The following is a 22,571-nucleotide window of genomic DNA, read 5'->3' as shown; positions in this document are numbered from 1 at the left end:
ATCGCGCGTTTGTTTGTTATTAACAAAAAACTGTAAATTTTCGGACTTTTTTTGGTTTTTTATTTATAAATCCGAAAGATTTGTAGGAATCGTTATGGTTGTAATACAAAAGTTGTAGAGAATTGGATAACGAAGAAAATGAGCTGTCGCGCGACTTTGTAGCTTGATTAGAAGCTGAGAAAACCCGGAAAAACTGGAAAATTCTCTCTTTTTTTTAAAAATTCATATCTCCGTCAATTTTTGACGTGGAGAGCCGAAACTTCGCAGAATGATAGAAGAACATATGCGCTTTATGCATGCAAAACCCTGTAACTGTGCGATTATTAGTTTTGCCGTAACGGTTGTTTAAACAAATTAACGCGAAATTTTCCCGAGTCTCCTAGTGACACACGGATCGTTTAAATTCAATTTTGAAAACGGATTTCGAAAGAATGCGACCTCAGCTACACAATGTATATTCTGATTTTTCGAAAAAAAAAGAAAAACTGTTTCAAATCCGACGTCAAAGATGACCGTTTTTCTTCGCGCGCCGCGAAATAGTCGAAGAGTGGGGGGAGCAGAGGCGGAGGAGAGCAGCGCATATATAGTAATAGCTGCGCGCTGCTTGTAGCATGCCGCCTCATTCGTTTTTAATCTTAGAATTTCTTTGCTATTATTTCATAAATCTCACTGATTTTTTTTACGATTGTTAAATAAAATATATGACGTTCGGATTTTTGATAAATTTTTTCGTAAAATATAATTCCTTACGGTATGAAACACGTCATTGTATTTGAATTATTTCTCATTTCGGAGCATCCAATGATCATCTTCCGCGTCTCTTTTTCGGGTCTTCTCTCTCTGTCTCTCTTTGTCTCTGTCTGTCTTTCTCTCTCTCTCTCTCTTTCTCTCTCGCTTCCACTCGCATCTTTTATTTCCCCCTAAACCGTCATAGCTTGGTTCCCATACAACAAAAGTGAAAGCGAAGCGACGCCAACGGTCGTTTGACCTGCCCAGCTGCTCAGTATTGAATGGATTTCGGAGCTGTTAGTACTTCGCAGCGTGTTTCATGCTAAATTTTGAAACAATTTTTGAAACTTTAACATTCAGGCAATTGTTTTAATCGTGGAATATAAAGTCCTCCAGTGAAACCGTTACAAAAACATTGTGAAAATGGATTTTGATGAAGAATACGACCAAAACAGTGTTGCAGAAGAGTGTCACAACGAAAAGTACGTATACGAAAAATATTTCACTCGTGTTCCAATTTGTAAATATCAAAACCTTGCTAAGTTAGAATTTTTTCAGTGATTATTATTACTTTTTTTTTGCTCAGGCACGCTTATTAGTAATATTAATAGGCACAGACGAGTATTGCTAATTTTTTTTATCGATGTTTTTAGCCAAGACGCTCAATCTGTCGGTGAGGGTAATGTCGTGCGAGTGGAAGAAGCACCCTACAGATGCAAGGTGAGAATTCTTTCAGAATTGTGATAATTAATAAATTGAAATTGCCAGTATCTGTGCAAACGTATGTACATATCGATTTCTAATTTATTTATTGACGTTTCATCGTACGTAGGCATGACGATCGATCTCGTGGCGAACGTGATAGTGAGCGAGTAAGAGGCGCGGCTACGCCTGCAGTTGAGGGGTGAGGATTTTTCCAGTAGTTTTGAATGCAAATCATCAAATCAGTCATTAACTTGAATTTATAAATTGTTTGTAATTTAGTTGCTCCAATGCATCGGAGTAAACCGAGACAACTACTGAAACACACGACGATATTTGTCTACTGTGCGACAACCCAATGACAGAGCCTGGAAAAACGTGTGTCGTCAAAAAACGTGGCATCGAGACTCTTGTTCAGGCAAGTACGAAAAGACGAGATAAAAAAGATGAGGTGTTGAAGACTCTTTCGGAGATAAAAGTTCATCAAGTTTGTCGAGTTATCTACCCAAGAGATTCTAATATTAAAGTAGCTGTTGAAGCCTCGAAACGATCGTGGAAACAAACTCGAGAGCGCATAGAAGACGGGCGATGTTTTGATTTCCGTACAAAATGCTTTTTCTGTTCGAAAGGTTTCAAAAGTACATCTGCAACGCGGCGTCTGTCGAAACAATCAACCGTTGATAGTATTTTGGAGCAAGTAAAATTGTACCCGGATACGGAAAGTAACAAAATTATTGCCGCGCGGCTGAGTCACTTGAAAAATCAAGACGATGACTATTACTCAACGAATAACGTGTATTATCATGCTACCTGTCAAAGTAGATTTTATTCATATAATGCAAGTAACGTCAAAGGTGCGCCAATTAGCGAAGGTATGTCGAGCGTAGTTTCGTTTATCATTAATTATATTGTCGAAAACAGCGACGAATGCCAATTTTCGTTGAAAAGCCTCCTAAATAAATATACGGAAGTACAAGGGAGCAGTGATTTTCCTCGACTAGATCGAATTGAACGTCAGCTATTCGATCATTTTGGTGATGAAATCGTCTTATATTCAACGAATAATGGTCGTTTTATCTGTTTTAAAAGAACGTTAGGTCAGTGCATTGAAGATAGCTGGTACAAGAACAGGGAAAAAAATGAGAAAGATGAAAAAAAACGTATCGTTGAAATGGCGGCTCACATTATTTTACAAGATATTCGCGCGATGTAATGCGATTTAACGAAATATAACTCGCCGTCCGAATTTCTGCATACCGTTAATGATAATATACCGGAAACGCTCCATTTGTTTCTAGATTTACTTATAAAAACGCATAAACGAAAACCAAAGAGTGGGTCCATGCGAAAATGGGATAATCGAGTGAGTACTTTCGCGCACGTTTTAATGTCATCTGTTCGCCAATCTTGTTAGGCTTATCGAGTATGATGCACACGAAGTTCGCTGCGCGTGGGTTGATCGACTGTTTGCATAATATTGGTCTTTGCGCATCATACTCCGAAACAGTTAGATTCGAAACATCAATCGTTAATGACCCCGAAAAGTTTGAAATTATTGCAGATACTTATTTTCAATATGTTTATGACAACGCTGATCATAATATTGCAACGATAGATGGCAACAACACTTTCCATTATATGGGCGGGGTAATGTGCGTAACACCATTAGTTTCCGTGTCGTGCAATAGCAAAATTCCACGTATAAAAGGATCTCTACCGACAACAAATAGCGAGAATACATCGGGATTTCTTCCATTAACTGAATTTAGAGGTAGCCGACCTTTTCGATTGGATAACGTGAAGGTACACGATTGGAAGGAAAACGAACGATTAGAATTTTCTGTGAAAGTTACACCAACAGACATTTTATATTTTTTTGGCAAACACACGGATTCTAAAAATACTCCGAATTGGCACGGATTTATGAATAAATACCACGCATTCAATTCGGATTTTAGTACAACAAAAGTGATTGCTTTGCCGTTTATCAAAGCACCACCAAGCGATCATACTACTGTGTTAACAGCGTTAATAGACGCTAGGCTCCGCGCAAATAAAAACAATCAAAAACACTGCTTTGTAACGTTCGATTTGCCGCTGTTTATGAAGGGGAATGAAGTGCTTGCTTCGATAGATCCCGATAATGACCCATACAATCTGTTATCGATTATTCTTCGGCTCGGCGGGTTTCATTTAGGTTTATCGTATCTCGGTGGTATAAATACGATTATGAAAGGAGGCGGTCTTACAGAAGCATTTTGTACGATCTATGCGGAATTGTCGGCTGACAAAGCGCTGATGGGTCACGCTTTTTCGCGGAGCGTGCGTGGACATCTTTTAGTTCAAGCAGCTCTGGCTTCTATAATTTTCCGAACGATTGAGCTTGATGATAATGAAAAATTATTTTTACAAGAAAATCTGAAAAAAGTTGGTGGAGAGGATATTCATTTGAATTTATCAGATCTCGTTATGACAGGCATCGAGCAAAAGTTCGTTTCCGCGATTACAAAAATTGAAGAACGAGGTCCTACCGCGAAATTATGGGTGCTTTATTTCAAACTTGTCTGCTTACTATTGCGATTCATCGATGCCGAACGATCTGGAGATTTCGAGTTACACCTTGAGACCGTAAAATTAATTACGCCTATTTTTTTTGCGTCTGGACATCATTTATATGCAAAGGCATGTCTGCTGTACGTGCAGAAAATGTCACAGTTAAAGGATATTATGGATATTGTTGAATATGACAAGTTTTGTAAGCAGGGCTTTTTCACTATTAGACGTTCTAATAGATTTTGGTCAGGGATATGGTCTGACATGACGATCGAGCAGTTGCTGATGCGCGCGATGAAATGCACCGGCGGATTAACTCACGAAATGAAAATGTAGATGATGACGAATTGATGGGGGATTACTATGCGAATATGGTTGCTCGAGAACAGAATCTTGATGATGAGGCGAGTAATTTTATTCCAATGCAAAACGAAAACGAAAGCAGTGATGAGGATATCGAATCCGTATGCCCAGTAAAAAAAAAGCGTCGTAATGTTAGCGTTATTATTTATTAAGTTAGAATATGACGAAATAATATATGTACCTGCATGTAAATAAATGTTATATATCTTTTGTATGATTCCGAATTTATAAATAACTATGTACAATAGTAAAAATACAGTAAAGTTCATTAAAACAACAGTTTGTGCTTATTATTCCCATTCACCTCCATGACCCATCGAATTTGCGCATTTACACGTTAATTATAACTGCATGCATTAAACAAAAAAATAACAACATCTTTATTACGAAAAATCAATGAGCGAACTCAGATAACTACAAATATACGTGTGCCGCGAGCAGCGCGCAGCTATTACTATATATGCGCTGCTCTCCTCCGCCTCTGCTCCCCCCACTCTTCGACTATTTCGCGGCGCGCGAAGAAAAACGGTCATCTTTGACGTCGGATTTGAAACAGTTTTTCTTTTTTTTTTCGAAAAATCAGAATATACATTGTGTAGCTGAGGTCGCATTCTTTCGAAATCCGTTTTCAAAATTGAATTTAAACGATCCGTGTGTCACTAGGAGACTCGGGAAAATTTCGCGTTAATTTGTTTAAACAACCGTTACGGCAAAACTAATAATCGCACAGTTACAGGGTTTTGCATGCATAAAGCGCATATGTTCTTCTAAAAAAAGTCCGAAAATTTACAGTTTTTTGTTAATAACAAACAAACGCGCGATTTTCTCGAGTTTAAAAGTATACTGTTTTGATGGGGGCAACTTACTCTATCGATTGGCACCACTCGCTACCTGTTAAGATTTGTGTCACGAAAAAATCCCCGTTGCTTGGCCTAGATGTCAGTAAAATATACACACAACTTGGTCCACTTCTAGCTAAAAGCTTAATTGGCTTCCATGCTTTCACTGGTTGTGATTTTAATCCAGCTTTTTTTAATCGAGGCAAAAAAAAACCTTTCACGTTACTGAAAAATAACGTTGTGTTTCAAGAAGCATTCGCTGCTTTCGGTGACATTAGTCTGACTGAGGACACCTTACTTGAATTGTTTAATGTTATCCAGAAGTACACTTGTCTCATGTACAATGCTAAAAAATCTATCGATGTTGATGATGGGAGGTTTCAATTATTTGTTCATTCTTACAAGGCAGCAGATACAAAAGAAAATTTTAATAAAAAACTCCGAAGCTTTGATGTAAGCTCGATTCCTCCGTGTAAATCGGAATTGTTTCAACAAGTTTTGAGGACGCATTATATATCCAGCATTTGGAAAAATGCTCATATGAAAGAGCCCACATCATTGAGTCCTATGGAATATGGTTGGATGGAGATAGGAAACTGTTACGTGTTCAAGTGGTTCGACGGTGACCAACTTCCTAGCTCTGTCGGTGACTTAATTTTAAATTCTGAAGGTAATAACAGCATAGTGACACTATTTTAATTATCACTTATTTTTAATATCATAAGCTAACTTAAAAATTCGTATTTCATTTTTACAGAATCTGATGTGGTGGATGGAGATTACTTCAAAGTTGCTGTTGACGATTCCGACGATGAAAATTAATAATAAAATTTATCATTACGAGACAATTTGGATTTTTATTTGTTTTTAATTATTTCAAAAAATGACTACATTCTGATATGAATAAATAAATATTTTCAATCAACCTTAGAAATTTTTTCTTTCACCTAAATAATCATTTCATATTTGCTACAGCCTTATAATAGACCTTTTTTCCTTATTATGCTCATGAAAAGTAGTAGATGTGATCGTTTTTATATATATATATATATATATATATATATATATATATATATATATATATATATATATATATATATATATATATAGATGGCCCAACGTGTAAGATGACCCATTCCAATATTTCCGCAAATTTTAACTTTACGTTTAGCGTTACTTTAGCCACCTTCTAATATTCATGTCGTGCATACCGTGCTCCATTTTTGAATAAATTTAGTGAGTTTTTGGGTAAGTTATTACAAAAATTTTATTTTGCATGCCTTAAAAATAATTAAGGTCCGTTTTAAGAATAATTGTTAACTCCAACATAGTTTTTTTCGGACTTATTTATGGCCAATCTTAAGTTTGGGATTGTTTGAGGTTATGTTAAGATGACGAAAGTTTCTTTATATCCTAGCACATGCGAGATATAAAGGGGGCCATCACTCCCATGCATTTGGGACAGATGGCCCAATGGACATTCGGGTTAGTTGGCTCACGGGCCATCTATCCCGAAGTGTGTAGGTACTTATTACAGTGCTTATAATTTATTGCAGATTTTAGAATCATGCCAACAAAATATATTAGAAAAGGGACAGTGCAAAGGGGAAAATGGACTGAAGCCGACCTACTCCGGGCTGCAGAAGCAGTTAAAAACGGTGTGATGGGCTTGAGAGAAGCATGCCGCACTTTCAACAACATTCCTCCTCCAACACTTAGAAGGCGACTTAAAAATAATGACTTTATCAAAAGAACTCTTGGACCGCCTTGTATCCTTGGCATCCAGAATGAATTAAAAATTAGGTTTCATATACAAAAGCTACAAAAACACGGATTTGCGCCAACTCGTGAAAATGTCAGAGCAATGGCGTTTCACCTGGCAGATCAGCTTAAAATTAAACACCCTTTTAATAGAGACAGTAAACTTGCTGGTTATGACTGGTTACATATGTTTTTACAACGACATCCAGACTTGAGTGTTAGAAAAGCTGAGGGTGTATCACTAGCTCGATGCAACGGTATGAATAAAGAAAAGGTCTCGGCGTACTTTAATCTGTTAGAAACAACATTAATGGAGGCCGGTTTAGTAAACAAGCCTGGTCATATATTTAATATGGATGAGACGGGTCTCCAACTTAATAATAAGCCAGGTTATGTTATTGCTCAGAAAGGCTCAAAAAACGTTGCCGCAATAACATCATCAGAAAAGGGAGAAACAATTACAGTAATCTCATGTTGTAATGCAGAAGGTTTTTACATACCACCAGCTTGCATTTTTTAGGGCAAAAATAAAAAAACCGAGTTTGAGGATGGTATGTCTCCGGGTTCTGTGGTTTACATGAACGAAAAATCCGCTTATATTAATACGGATTTGATGTTTACCTGGTTAAAAGAACATTTTGTTCCACGTAAACCAGACGGAAAAATTCTACTTTTACTGGATGGTCATGCCAGTCATTGTAATTTGGTAGTAATGCTGGAATATGCCGATGAACATAATGTTATTCTGTTTTGTCTACCTGGTCATACTACTCAGTTCCTTCAACCCTTGGACAGGTGTTTCTTTAAAAGCCTGAAAGCCTTTTGAAATAAAGCTTGCAACATATTTGTAAAAGCAAATCCTGGTAGGAAAATTTCTCGTATGCAATTTGGTCAATTGTTGTCGGAGGCGTGGTCAAAAGCAGCAACTGTTGATAACGCTGTGTCGGCTTTTAAATCTACAGGAATCTGCCCATTTAATCCTGGTGCTATACCAGAGTATGCCTACTTGGATTCTGAAGATGAAAAATTAGATCCCAATACTTCTGCAGGTTAGTGTAAATTTAGAGACCTCTCTTTAAACTAATTTTTTACCTTTTAGTTTACGCTACTGAATCTAATAATACCACTCAAACAAAATGCCCTCTACTTCAGCCTTAGAGTCAGAACCTGAACCGGAGCTGATAAATACCGATAAAAACACTCCCGAAACACTTCTATATATTATATAAATTCTACCAATGTAAAAATCACACCTATGAATACCTATTACTATACACGAATTGCAGGTAAGATTTTACTGTAAACCAGATACTAACAACCGGATAAAACAGCAGCCATTTTTAATATTAGCTTAAAATAGATGGACAAATAATATACAAAAATGGCAGACGCCGTAAAATAGTTTAAAAAAAATTTTTTTTTCAAATTTTGAAAAGCGGCTGCCGCGGTGTTGCAACCGTTAAAATCGGCAGCCATTGTTATTTTTCAGTTCTTAGAGATGTATATTATAATATATGGAAAGGGCAGACGTCGTAAAATACTTTAAAAATCTCTTAAATTTTCTTACCTGGCTCACCTGAGAAACCCCAAACCGCGGCCGGGCTTAGCTAGTACCCATTCCCTGTTTAGTGGATATAGGACTCTCACTGGACGAAAGTTCAGCTATGGTAAAATATGTACTGTCAGATTTAAGCTGGCTCTTAAGCGGGATTTACATTTACGAGTACTCGGATCCGAGTTACCCTACTTGGAGACAAACTCTGAAATGTAAATGTTTACTTGTACAGTGTTCCCACTTGGATACGAGTTAGTATCAAGTAGAGCGCAAACCGAGTCCTGTCTCCAAGTAAACGTGGTTATTGAGAGTTAAAATGGCGGAAACTAAATTTTCGGCGGAACAGATGGAACAATTTATTGATATTTATCGATCTTTTGATTGTTTATGGGATGTGAAGTGTAAAGAATACCGTGACATTAACAAAAGAAATAACGCCTATGAAGCAATGGCGGATATTATGAACATTACCATAGAACAAGTGAAGAAAAAAATAAATAACATTCGTTCCACGTACCTTCAGGAAAAGAAAAAAGTCGATGTATCAAAATCTACAGGTAAAAAAACCAGTTAAGCATTATTTTCTTTTCTTTAATACAATAATAATAAAAGCAAAGATAGAACTTGTTTGCATTTTTATTTACAGGGTCTGGTACGGAGGATATTTATACACCAAATTTATCTTGGTTTGGTAGTATGACTTTTTTGGATGATGTCACTACGCAGAGAAAGACAAATTCCACGCCATCAGTTGTAAAATGCGTGAGTTCATAAATGAAAGCCATTATTTAGTGTTTAGTCATTTATTAATAAGTAACAATAAATTATTTTCATATGTTGAAAAATCAAAATCAAATAATTTCTAAATATGTGTCCACTGAAAATCAATTTGGCCTTCATTATAAAAATATTCTGCAAATTCGTTACGTATTGAATGCGCGACTTCACTCGCATTGTTACTTCCTTGATGAGCTATTCCTCTCATACTTGTTGGAATATCTTCAAGCTCGTAATTTAGGGTAACCTCTTGGCATTGTTTTTTTAAGAAGTTATGTAAGACACATGCGATTAAAACGATTTTATCAATAGTTTCTACTTTTAGACAAATTGGTTTTCTAAATATTCGAAAACGTGATGTCAAAATACCAAAGGCATTTTCTACTACTCTACGTGCACGACAGAGTCGGTAATTAAAAACTTTCTGTTTTGCATTAAGAGGCCTGCTCCTTGGAAATGGTTTTAGAAGATTCTTTGAAAGAGCAAATGCCTCATCCCCTAGCATAACATACGGTACTGGCTTAATGCGATTTGGTAAGCATTTATCAGGTGGTAGATTTAAAGTGGCTTCTTGCAATGCTTGATTTAATGTACAATTTTTGAAGATACCTCCATCTGATATACGTCCATTGCAACCAACATCAATATACAAAAAATTATAGTTTGCGTCTGCTAAAGCGAATAACACTATACTATGTGTGCCCTTGTAATTGAAATAGTAGGATCCTGCATTGGGCGGTGCTTCTATTACAATATGTTTGCCGTCTATAGCACCAATGGTATATGGAAAATTCCACTTGTTTTCAAATTCCTTGGCAATTTTTTCCCACTCGCCTTTTGTGCAAGGAAACTAGAAATAAATGTATACATTAATTTACAAATTTAATTATTTTAGGTGAAAAAATCAACAAATAAAGAACACAATACAACAATCACACAAGAAACTCCCCGAAGTACCAATTCGGAATCACAGTGTGGTAAACGAGCTCGTCGCCAAGAAACAAATGTAGATAGAGGGTTAGAAGATGCCGTAAATAGTCTAAGTGCAATATGTAAGGAAGATTCGACGGAATTTGATAAGTTTGGAGAGAGCGTCGCGGCACAGCTTAAAGAAATGCCTTTAGAAGATGCGTTGCAACTACAATTGGACATTCAGCAGCTCATCACACATAGAAGATTAAAGATATTGAATCAGCGCAAAATATCCAGTAAAAATAATTCAAATAGGACAGTTTCCCCAGGCTTGACATCTCCTTTTTCTCCAGAAGAATATAATATACCGACACCTTCTTCCAGTCATTCTTCTCAGTCAACCTATTCAGCATCGCTTGACAACGTCACATATCGTGGGAGTAACGCAATTTTTGAAGCAATGGAAAGTGCCAGTATTACGGAAGACTATTTATCCATCTAGTGATTTTTGTAAATTAAAAGATGTTAGAAATTAGGAATTAATATAAAAAAAAGTTGTGAAAAATGTTGGGTTATAATAAATATATAAAATAAGTGCAACCTTTTATTAAATACATACCTTCATATAATACTGGGGCTGCAACACTTCATATACATATTCACATACTTGAGGAACAAATAAACTTATTGTGGAAGCTGATACTCTGGTCAGATATTCTAATGACCTATAGCTATCTCCAGTTGCAAGAAATCTTAATGTTATTGCAAGGCGTAATTCAGAACTTATAGCACTTCGTAAATATGTATTCTGTTTTTTTATATAGGGGGAAACCTAAAATTAAATAAATAATAATTGCTAGGTCATGTATACCCAATCATTCTCTCACCTTTATATGTAACATACAAAATGTTTCGTAGTCCATCCGCATGAAATTCTTAAAATCTTTCCCGTCTTGGGTTAACAAATCTTTTAGCAGATTTTCTTCAATTCCAAGTCTGTGGCGCTCTTGTAAATGTTGTTTAACCCAAATACTTCTATTTCGTTTAACTTTGTCATATTCTTTCCTCTTTTTAAACACCATAAACAATACTAAAGTTATAGCGGCACGTTTTTTTCTTGAAGGAGCCATTTTTAAACACAAAAAGATTTGAATTTACTCGGACGTAATGTAAACGATTGAACTCAACTCGCAAATATAACTCGGATCCGAGTACTCGTAAATGTAAATCCCGCGTTAGACTAATAGCCAGTTGCGTTTACAGATTCTGTCAGCTACTGAAAGAATGCAATGAAAACATTAATCATCTGGTCATAGGGTCGGATTCTTGCGCTGGGCAAAATAAAAATTTTAACATAATTTGTCTTTATCAGCTATTGATTTTAAAAGGAATGTTTAAGGTTATTGATCACAAATTTCCGGAAGTCGGACATAGTTATCTGGATTCCGATAGAAATTTTGGCAGAATAGAGAAAAAACTACGAAAGGTTGAAAATATATATACACCAGAACAATATCGTGATATTATTAAATCCGCTAGTACAAAAAATTGTAGTGGTGTTGACATGGAACATTACTTTTATGATTTTGAGGAACTTTCTCGAAAACTACATCTCTGGAATAAAAAGACAAATGAACTAGGCCAAAAAATTAACTTTAGAGACCACATTAAGTGGATACGGGTTGACGAATGTGGATCCTACTTATACAAAAATAACCTTGATGAATTTACGCCTTTTCTGAAGGTAGACTTAGTGACAAAAGGAAGAAGACCAGTTAGTACAGAAGATGAAATTACACTAAACAGATTTCGTGAAAAAAGATGTGGACTAAGTGCCGAAAAGCTAAGCAATCTGCGTGACCAAATCAAATTTGTGAAAGAAGAATACCGGTGGTTCTATGAAAATGTTTTGGAAGAAAACGAGGCAAATCCTAAGAAGAAAAGAAAAACCAATTAATTGCAACAACATTGTAAACTTTTTCAATATATATAAAAATATTCCAACAATAATTATTGTACTCCATTAGCATTTTCTTATGTTTTATTTTTTCTCAATTTATTCATGGATAAAGGTGTCATGTGCATTTTAATCAATTTTTTCATGGAATGCAAAACATTTTTAGAATACATTATTAGCTAAAAATTTTTTATTAACATTCTCAGCACACTGGTCAAAGTAAGTTTCAAGAGTCAAGTGGATAAAAAAGTTCCAATTAAAAAAAGTTAAACCACATTTACTCATTATTTAAAAAATGTTACATGACACCTTTATCCACTCGTATCTTCAATTGTATATTTTTTTCTTACATTCCTTTGTTATTTTACTTTGTTCGCATTGTTTTTGTTTCTTGAAACTACTAGACTTAATGCGTGTTTTACTGTATTTTAACAAAAACAATAAAAATGTTTTGGCAATATTCGTATTTTTCTTTATCATTCAAGTCATCACCTCAATCCAAAAATGCACTGCTAGTTATGGAGAGAAAATTCTAGAAGGTCATTTTATTAAAACGTAATAGTATCAAATATTGTAAACACATTGTCAGCAATAATTTTATTATATAAACGAAAGATTGTAAACACCTTTGTAATGTATTATAATTAGTTCGCTTAAGAGATTAATTATAATCATTCACCAATTGTAATTTTATATCGAATGAAATTTTTAAAAAACATATTTTCGGCAACGGAAATATAATTTGCTACATACACAGTAATGACGAAACTACTAAAAAAAATTTATTTTGAATTTTTTTAACCTTTTCGAGCCTGTCGACATATGTACCAGCATGAATCACGCGGAGACTATAAGCAAATATTTATATTTTGAATGATTAGTATACGTACCAGTGCGTCTCCTACCTCCCTATGAAACTGTGATGCGCGGAATTTTATTTGGAGTTATGTGGTATTTGTTTATTTGTGCCGAGCCACGTTCTACGCTACGTTTTTAGTTGATTTTCACGGAAAAAAGTGACCTAAATTGCGCCAATTTTGTGTGTGGACTTAGTTAAGGTGAATCTTACAATATTACGACAAAATATGTTGCGAAACACTGCTGGAAATAACAAAAAACAGCTGTTTTCTACAGTGGTACACATCGTACCAGCAGTCCGTAACTGCACTAGATGTCGGTACATGTTTGTTTGTTTTTTGTTTAACACGATGTGCATAATAAATAAATTAAGTAGAGATGAGATGGATCACATCGCTAACCATATGTGAGATGTTTCTGTGTATCAGACTTTTCGGCGGGCAGTAGCGATCTATGGGAGCCATCATCTGCAGAAAATTCGGGCCAAGATAATGAATCATTATCCGGCAATAATGATGTGGATTCTCAGTAGGTAGAAAGCTTGGAAGAAATCATTGAAACTATTGAAAGTGAATCATCGGGTGGAGAAACTGCTCATGGTAAAGACTCTGGCGATTCAAAAAATCGTAGAATTATATGGTCAGATGTAACAACAGATTTTGTTCCAAGAAAGTGTCCCACTTCCACGTGAGTGTTCTTTATCTTCAAAATTTCACAAAGACATGAGCCCCATTGATGTATTTCATAAGATATTTCTTCGCTCGCTTTATACGTACATTGCACAATGCACCAATGCCCGACTAAATATCCTCCAAAAGGAAAGAAGAAAAAACGGATTTCAGATACTGATGTAGGTGAAATACAGACTGTGATCGGCTCAGTTCTCATGTCCTATAATCGACTACCATCAATTATACATTATTGGTCAAAACATTCATCAATGGGGAATATAACTATAAAACTATAAAAAACGCTATTTCAAGGGATAGGTTCAAACTTATTGAGTCAAAATTATATTTTGTCTCTCCAGAAAAGCCGACCAAAACTTATTATATTGATGACATCGTTCAGAGCTTTAAAAACACGTTTCAAAAATCACACCAGGACAGCAACTTCCAAAGCATTGATGAAAACCAATGAAAACAATTTCAATGAAAACTAATGTTTATGAGAATAATAAATATTGGGAAAAATTATTTCAACATTTCCCTTTGACTACAATATTCTGTGGAGATTTTAATGCACAATCTAGTTGTACTCAATGATGGTATTCCCATTAGAGTAACGCGCCAAATCAATATAAATCAGCAGTTGATTTAACCATAACAACCCCTTCTCTAGCAAGTAAAATACATTGGGAAGTATTTGATGATACAATGGGATCGGACCACTACCAAATAATTATGGAATTGCAAATCGTGTCTTTGTATACTCTAATCAACCCTTCAACTAAATGAACAGGCTCTCGTGCAGACTAGCACCATTTCAAAAATATTCTTGAATCAAGACTTGTGATCAAAATTTGTTTCCAAATGAGGACAAACTATTATTATTCTTTGAACTAATGTCCACTTCCGCAAATCAAGCGATGCCCAGAAAAAAATCTCACAAACAGTTTCATCCTAGACCATACTGGTGGGATGCTGCCTGTTCATCAGCATCTATAGAACGGAAAAAAGCATTGAATAAATATAAACATCTGGATAATTTAGAGAACTATCTACATTATAAAAATATTTCCGCCAAAGCAACATTAATATTCAAGAAAAAATAGAAGCAATGCTGGCTTGAATATTTAAATAGTTTAAATAAAAGTACTCCTTTGTCTAATATATGACACAAAGTTAAATGTATTAATAATCACCAAACTTAACTCCAGAATTAATAGATCAAATATTAAACTCCTTAGCTCCGCCATCAGTTTTAAGCCCCCCATTTTTATCAACAGAAAATTATAATTTTTCATTACAGTCAAAATCGGAATTCCTAGGAAAACCATTTATTCTAGAAGAGCTGCATACTGCAATAAAAACGTCGCGAAATACTGCTCCCGGTATAGATAGTTTCACATACAAAATGATAGTTGGTGGCTTGGACAAGATTCTTCAGATAAATTGAAAGAGATTATTATAACGTTAATTATAAAACCCAATAAAAAACCTGATTCACCGACATTTTTTCGACCCATTTCTTTACTCTCATGCATAACAAAGACTTTTGAACGTTTGATTAAGAATCGGCTGGAGATTTTTATAGAAAGTAACTCCTTGGCACCAAAAATTCAATATGGTTTTCGTAGAGGTCAAGGAACTGTAGACGCTCTAGCACAACTTGTCTCAGACATCCAATTATCCTTTTCTAAGAACGTCTCTTTATTGACCTAAAAGGAGCCTACGATGTTGTAAATCTCAACATCCTATTTTCTAAAATGAATATCATGAGTAACTAGTTTTACAATTTTATCGACAAAGCAACACAATTTTATATTACAGAATATAAAATAACAATTTGACTAAATATAGTAATTATAATATCTTACTTCACACTAAATTGAATTATGCCATTCTATTGAGGCTATGGTAAATGGTAAAATTCTGCCACTGAATAATACGATCTCTCAAGTAAAATGTCTTTGTCAATCTTCAGAATTTATTCAATTTATTTGCCATCCCTACTATGGATAATCTTGCTAAAATATTAGATGAACAGTGTCATGATATAATAAAAGACGAGAGATTCGTTATCAAGCCGAGTTCATGGACTCAATTTCCAGTACACTCTTATTGGAATAAAGAAATTACGATATTATGTCTTTACAGTTTAAAAGATAAATACAAAGAGTCTCAGCTGCTTCTGTGGTTACTTATGATCCCAACGAATCTGCCAAATTAGATGCTGTTGCACTTCATAATAATCATAGCACCAATATGCCTGTAAGTTCAGAGAATACCTATGATATATGAAATTATGAACTATAGATATGAAAACAGATATTGAACTTATTTAAATGTGCCTATAGTAGAAACTCGATTTCAAGAGTCACATTTCATTATCAAATGAATTATGCTGAGCAGCATGATTTGGTGCACTTGAAGGTAATTTAATAAATTTTAGAATGTTATGAAGTAACTTTGATAGAGGGCCACAATAACAAGTAATTATTAATGCCACTTTAGTCCCAAATTTACATAAAGAGATTGAAGAAAAAGATAAAAGAAGTGATGCAAAAGTGTAATCTTGCATAAGAATAATGCACCTATTTGCAGACCCACCACTACAACAGCCAGAATTGACGTCAAATTAGTTCGGAATTCGCTATATTCTTCAGACTTGACTTCTAGCGATCACTCACTTGTGGTCATACGTGGGGTAGATCACTGGTTTGTAAGAGATGAGAAGAAAGTGTTAACTTCAGTGTAATAAGAAATAAGAATGATATCTAAGTGAGTCAGAGGCAGGGCGAAGGGATCAACCCTCTTAACTGAAAAATGGCTGCAGCAGAAAAGAAACTGCTAGCAGGCGCGTCTCCCCGAGCGGATGGGAGGATGCCCTATGTCCTTGGATGAAGCTTATTTTCCATAGCTAACGAGGGCAGAAGGTAGGAGTCAAATAAAATACGCTCCCGTGGACAAACAGGTGCAGGGTCGAAGCGGTTTAATTTTCCCGCTTCAGAACCAGAAACTTTCACAGCAATGGGGGTAGCTGTAGAAGGAATCTCACCCCCACTTCCGGAGGCATCGCGTTCGGAGACGACCTTTTGCTTTGGAGTCATATCAGAGTTTATGGAGAACCTTAATCAACAATCACAAAAGAATGAAGGAAATGGGCCTCATGCTCAGCAAGACCCTCTACTACTCAGTGTGAAGAAGAAGAGAACAGATGCGCTAGAACACTTGGAAAAGCTAGTCAATGGACTGCAAGATTTCCTTCAAAATAAGCTAAATGTCCACAAGGAAATCAAAACGACGTCAATGAACCTCTGCAGTACCCTGAGAAGGTTCAGAAATCAGGATCAACAATGGCAGGAAATGCAACAGCGGCATGGCCACGTCACCCAAAAACCAAGCGAGTCACTGCAGACGGCGACGCCAAAACAAGCGGAACTACCACCTGTTGAAGCGATGGACACCGGAGCCGAAGCTGACACTGAGTCAGTTGCTGGTGACCTCAATAAAAATTTCCCCAAGAAGAATAACAAAAGGGTACGGAGTTCATCTGATCTCGATTGTAGATCTCACTTTTGTCAGTAGTAGCCTTGCTAAAGGTAACGACAAATGGGAAGTATTGGATATCTACACCGCCAGCGACCATCATGCAATATTCTGGGAAATATCAAGCAACCAGAACTTCAGGAGGCATATCAAGCTATCTAACAACGTTGGTTGGAAAGTAAAGTCTTTTGACCCAGAATTATTGCTAATAGCTCTCGACAGTGATCCGATCAACTTTGGATGTGTGGAAGAGCAGACTAAGGACCTGATGAGGAGAGTAACATGCTTGTGATGCAAGTATGCCTCGTAAATGTGGCATGAACTCAAGATCTTCAGTGCATTGGTGGAACGACCACATCAGCAGCATTCGTAAAGAGTCTCACAGGAAGAGAAGAATCTCTCAGCGCGGCTATTAACGGCCCAACTCAACGGAGTTAATCGCAGAGTACAAAAAAGCGCGTCATGAGCCTTATAAAGCTATTAAAGAGAGCAAAAGAAGATGCTGGAAATAACTTATATACGAGGTAGAGACAAAGACGTGTGGGGTAGGCCTTATAAGGTCCACTTGAAAAAGCAACAAATGCCATCACCTACGTGTCCTCATCTCCTTCAAAAAATCGTCACTGCGTTGTTCCCACAGCAAAGAAATTTCGATTACCAGTTGGCTCCAAGTGAACTGGACGACATACCATCTGTCACTGAAGAGGAATCCCTAATATTGCCTTCCCAAAGAAGTGGAAACAGCAACGACTGGTACTGCTTCCAAAAGGAAAAAAGCCGCCGGATGAACCGTCATCTTACCGTCCACTCTGCATGTTAGATACAGCAGGTAAAATTTTAGAGCGTATAATTCATCAACGAATAGAAGAAGTAGTCAATCAACTCCTAGCAGACAACCAGTATGGATTTCGGAAAGGACGATCAACACTGGACGCGATTAATCTGGTTGTTAATATCGCTAAGGAAGCGATCGCAGGAACCAGATGGATAGGCGGCACAAAGAAGTATTGCCTGGTGGCGACATTAGACATCAAAAACGCCTTCAATTCCGCCAACTGGAACTGCATCATGCAAGCTCTACGAGAGAAAAGCGTTCCAGAATATCTGTGTAGGATAGTAGCCAGCTACTTTACCGATAGAGTTATCAAATATGACACGAAGAATGGTCCTAAGGAGTACGATATTACAGAAGGTTTACCTCAGGGCTCTGTTCTAGGCCCACTCCTGTGGCATGTACGACGGACTGTTAAGACTGAAACTACCAAGTAACGTCAAACTGATAGCGTACGCAGATGATGTAGCGGTCGTGATCGTTGCCAAACATCTTGATGAGATAAGCCATATGTTCGACATCACCTTTGACAAAGTCAACCAATGGATTGACGATATGAATCTCCAACTGGCGAAGCACAAGACTGAGGCAGTGCTTATTAGCAGCAGAAAAGCAGTAGAGACCATCAAGCTGAAAGTCGGTACACAAGAAATCACATCACAACCGTATATCCGATATCTGGGAGTGATGCTTGATGCCCGACTCAACTTCAAGCAGCAGGTAGAACACGTCAGTGCCAAAGCATCGGTAGTAAGAGCTAGTCTCGCAAGACTGATGCCTAACGTCGGCGGCCCAAAGCAAAGCAGAAGACTACTATTATCATCAGTTGTCACATCGGTGCTCACTTATAGAATATCCATTTGGGCAGATGCGCTGGAGCTGCAAGAGTCATGGAGAAAGGCTGGACCAGTATATCGTCCAAATGCTGTAAGAGTAGCCAGCGCCTTCCGCACAATATCGGAGGAAGCAGTCTGTGTCATTTCCGGAACTTTGCCACTCAGAGTTCTAGCTGAGGAAAGAAGGAACCTTTACCAACGAAAGAGGTCAACTACACTAATAGCCGAGGAACTCAGAGCTGAAGAACGGCAGAACGGCAGAACAGCATCACACGATGGCAATTGCAGTGGGATGCCGCAACAAAAGAAAGATGGACATACCGGCTCATACCAAAGATCGACGTTTGGCCGAATCGGAGTTATGGCGAGGTCAACTATTATCTGACGCAGATGTTGTCAGGACATGGATGCTTTCGGACATATCTTCACCGCTTCAAGCATGATGATTCACCGGTGTGCCCGTCCTGCCCAGGAATCAATGAAGACGCAGAGCACGTTTTCTTTGACTGCCCACGATTCTATCCACAACGAGATGAGCTGGAGAAAGAAGAGATTCCAGCCAGAGACAATAGTAGAAGAAATGCTGTCATCAGAAGCTGCCTGGAACGCTATCAATTCGTTTGTCACGGAAGTTCTTACGGAACTGCGTTCCATTGAAAGAAGAAGAGCGAATGACGTCCACTAGAAGATAGAAGATATAAAATCTTAACTACCAGAAGGAAGAGCAGCAGCTAATTCCTCCCTCTGCGATGTAATGCCTAAAAGGCGGGTCCGCGGGGGATGAGAGGATAGAAGATGAGAGGTTTAGGGTTTAGTGAGTAGGGGCACTAGCGCCGCAGAGTCGAGTCTCACATATCCAGGCGTACCACCTATGCCTGAAATCCGTAAAAAGGATTCCCCCCTCTTATAAAAAAAACACACACACACCTCAAACCAACAAAGCGAGGGATAAAAATGTGGCTCCGTTGTGACTCAGAAACGGGATATACTTACGATTTCAACATTTATGCGGAGAAAGAAGACTGCAACCAAGATGGTACTTTAGGAGAGAGGGTAGTCAATACGCTTGCAAATACTATCCAAGAGATCGATGTAACACTTTGCTTTGACCGTTTCTTTACCTCTGTTGACTTACTTCATTCAACAAACTATGCAGCAGTAGGTACCTGTATAGTTACTAGGAAGAATATTTCGAAACTACCTGAAAAACTGAAAAAGGGTCAATCCGTTTTCAAATGCACCAACAAGGGTGTAATTTTTACAAAATGGCAGGATACAAGATGTCCTGGTTCTCGGCAATTGTCATATGAATAACATTGTATTGCTAAATAAGAAAAACAAAGATGGTACAAGATCTCCTATAGAATGTCCAGAAATGATTGCCTTTTATCGGGATCACAAGGGAGGAGTCGACCGGGCAGACCAAATGGCGGGATTGTATGAATTTGATAGAAAATCAAAAAAAATGGTGGATCAAAGTTTTTTTCAGGCTTTTGATGATGTCAGCTGTAAATGCCTGGATAATTTACAAAGAATTATCAGGAAAAAAAATGCCATTTCTGGACTTTCTCGTACCATTAGCAGAAGCAATTCTGAACGAAGACCAGAAAAAAACTACTTTAGTAGAAGGTCCATCAACAAATGGTCGTCCTTCCAAAAGAAGGCTAAGTCTAAAAAACATTCCGATGCACTTACCTACGGAAGGTAAAACTCTTAGGAGATGTGCTCGGTGTGCTGAATCTAAGATTCAGAAGAGGACCAAGACAGTGTGCAGTCAATGTAGGTTACCATTATGCCAGAATGGTTTTGCTGCATACCACACTTAACCATTTTTTACGTTTATGTAAAATTCATTGAAATATTCTTTGAAAGATGACTGGTACATATACGTACCACTCTCGAAGACCCTCAAAGACTGGTGGTACATATATGTACTTTTCCTAAATAAAAATTCATTCAAATTGCGATGCAATGTTTTATTTGACCGCTACTGACATAAAACCACTAAAAATCCAACCCATAACCCTTAAAACAAAAACTCGTCTTGAAAGTGTTAAACCATTACCCTTGTTATGTCTAGGGAAACTTGAAGGAAAAAAGCAAAAAAAAATACAACGGAAGCTGTTGCCGTGTTGATTCAGTTTGACGTTTTGTAAAAATTTGGAATGCTATTTTCTCTAGTATGATGTTTTTGGACTATGGTTCTCCGCAGGCGATAAAATATATAATAATAGATATACAGGGTGTTCCTCAATGACATGCTAATATTTAAGGGGGTGATTCTTGTACCTATTTTAAGAAGAAACTTTATATGAACTTAACTTTTGAGATACAGCGTGTTAAATTTCTAAGAATAAAATAAATTTCTTATTGTCAATTTCACATCACTTCAAATATTTTTATGAAATTTTGTGTACGGCGTTTATACATTAAACAGCGTTTTTTGGCCTAAAAATGGTTTTTTATTTCCAGCAATGGTGTCTGTACTGGACTAGGACTAAATATTTTTGATGGAGAAAGTGGTACGCCACTGCTTCAAATGAAATTTACGTTTCTAGTCCACGTTCACTTTAGAACAAACTTGATCCTTTGACTTGTTTCTAATCAATTTAATCAATGGTAGATTCTGCCTAAATGCATTCGGACAAGCGGCAAAAAACATCGAAAATGTCGATATTTCGACAAGTTGCTAGTTCTAAAATCTTCATTGGTAGAACGACCCACTGATGGTAATCTAGATTCCACTTCGGATGAAGACTAAGATGAAACTGAAGCCTTTGACACTATGGACTCAATTATAAGATAAAATACAAGAAACAAAAGAGTTAACTCAGGTCCGAGGTTCGAAGAATCTTTGTTGAATATACTAAAAGATGATTTAGATGATGACAAACATTTTGCTCTTTTTTAGTTTCTACATTACAGTCTATGACAGATGACGAAAAATACTCAATCTTCCGTAACACTTCCTTCACGTAACATTTTTTACAGCCTTCACAAGTTCAAGAACCTTCAACGAACAATTTATTACAGCCTTCAACAAACAATTTATTACAACAAATAATAAAGCAACCTGAATATTACACTGAATCTACCACACCTCATATTGACGCTTCTAGACCGGAACATATCCAAAAATGCCCATCTGCAAGCTCTCAACACTCTGACAATAGTTTGCAAAACTACATATCGAATTTCACACCTTCTCCACACAGTTCTCTACTAGACTTGAACTAAAATTTTATTTTAAGTTTTACAAATCAAATTACTGGCTGTAATAACTATTAAAATAAAACGTTGATTACTATATTATAAATGTGCTTCACTTTATTACTTACCTTAAAGTAACACTAAATCTCTCTTCTACTGATATAGCGCATCTCAATCTTGTATCATCGCGTTTTATGTAAGGACCCAGGAATGAAATTATTTCATTAAACGTTTCTCCACTCATTATATAATATTTGAAAAACTTGTCTGGGTAATCTTTTAGCGTAGAATGTAACGTATGAAATATTCCATTAGATAATCTATCACTGAGTATAGGATATACATAGTATCTTCTCTTTCTATCTCTATTAAAATGTCTATGAAGCGAAGCAAAAACTAAAACTTTTTTGTTAATTGATATTGTTTGTAGCATCTTCGACTCGAGCGTTGCTGGATAAAGACTGGTCGATTTGAGA

The 22,571-nt window shown here is 36.7% G+C and overlaps 2 protein-coding genes and 1 long non-coding RNA gene across 4 annotated transcripts; 2 read left to right on the top strand and 1 right to left on the bottom strand.

The window, feature by feature from the left end:
* The first annotated feature begins 6,753 nt into the window (after positions 1-6,753).
* Positions 6,754-8,105, top strand: LOC130896560 (uncharacterized). The gene is made up of 4 exons (XM_057804740.1): positions 6,754-7,410; positions 7,468-7,742; positions 7,815-7,996; positions 8,047-8,105. The coding sequence occupies exons 1-4, from the start codon at positions 6,754-6,756 to the stop codon at positions 8,103-8,105; spliced, it is 1,173 nt and encodes a 390-aa protein (XP_057660723.1).
* Positions 8,106-9,019: 914 nt separating this feature from the next.
* Positions 9,020-10,312, top strand: LOC130896464 (uncharacterized). The gene is made up of 3 exons (XR_009059574.1): positions 9,020-9,059; positions 9,149-9,264; positions 10,175-10,312. It is a non-coding gene; the product is annotated as an uncharacterized LOC130896464 (long non-coding RNA).
* On the bottom strand, positions 9,290-22,316 carry LOC130896463 (putative nuclease HARBI1). Of its 2 annotated transcripts, XM_057804603.1 has the most exons (4): positions 22,224-22,316; positions 11,079-11,467; positions 10,811-11,023; positions 9,290-10,129 (listed from the first exon to the last, which is right to left on the bottom strand). In XM_057804603.1, the coding sequence occupies exons 2-4, from the start codon at positions 11,319-11,321 to the stop codon at positions 9,365-9,367; spliced, it is 1,221 nt and encodes a 406-aa protein (XP_057660586.1). In that variant the 5' UTR covers positions 11,322-11,467; positions 22,224-22,316; the 3' UTR covers positions 9,290-9,364. The 2 variants fall into 2 exon arrangements, with proteins under 2 accessions (XP_057660586.1, XP_057660585.1); XM_057804602.1 differs by lacking the exon at positions 22,224-22,316 and having other exon boundaries at positions 11,079-12,813.
* Between the last annotated feature and the right edge of the window lie 255 nt (positions 22,317-22,571).

Source organism: Diorhabda carinulata, chromosome 7 (genome assembly GCF_026250575.1).
Source record: "Diorhabda carinulata isolate Delta chromosome 7, icDioCari1.1, whole genome shotgun sequence".
Lineage (NCBI taxonomy): Eukaryota > Metazoa > Arthropoda > Insecta > Coleoptera > Chrysomelidae > Diorhabda > Diorhabda carinulata.
The sequence above is the reverse complement of the archived record's forward strand: the minus strand, read 5'-3'. Positions and strand labels throughout refer to the sequence as shown.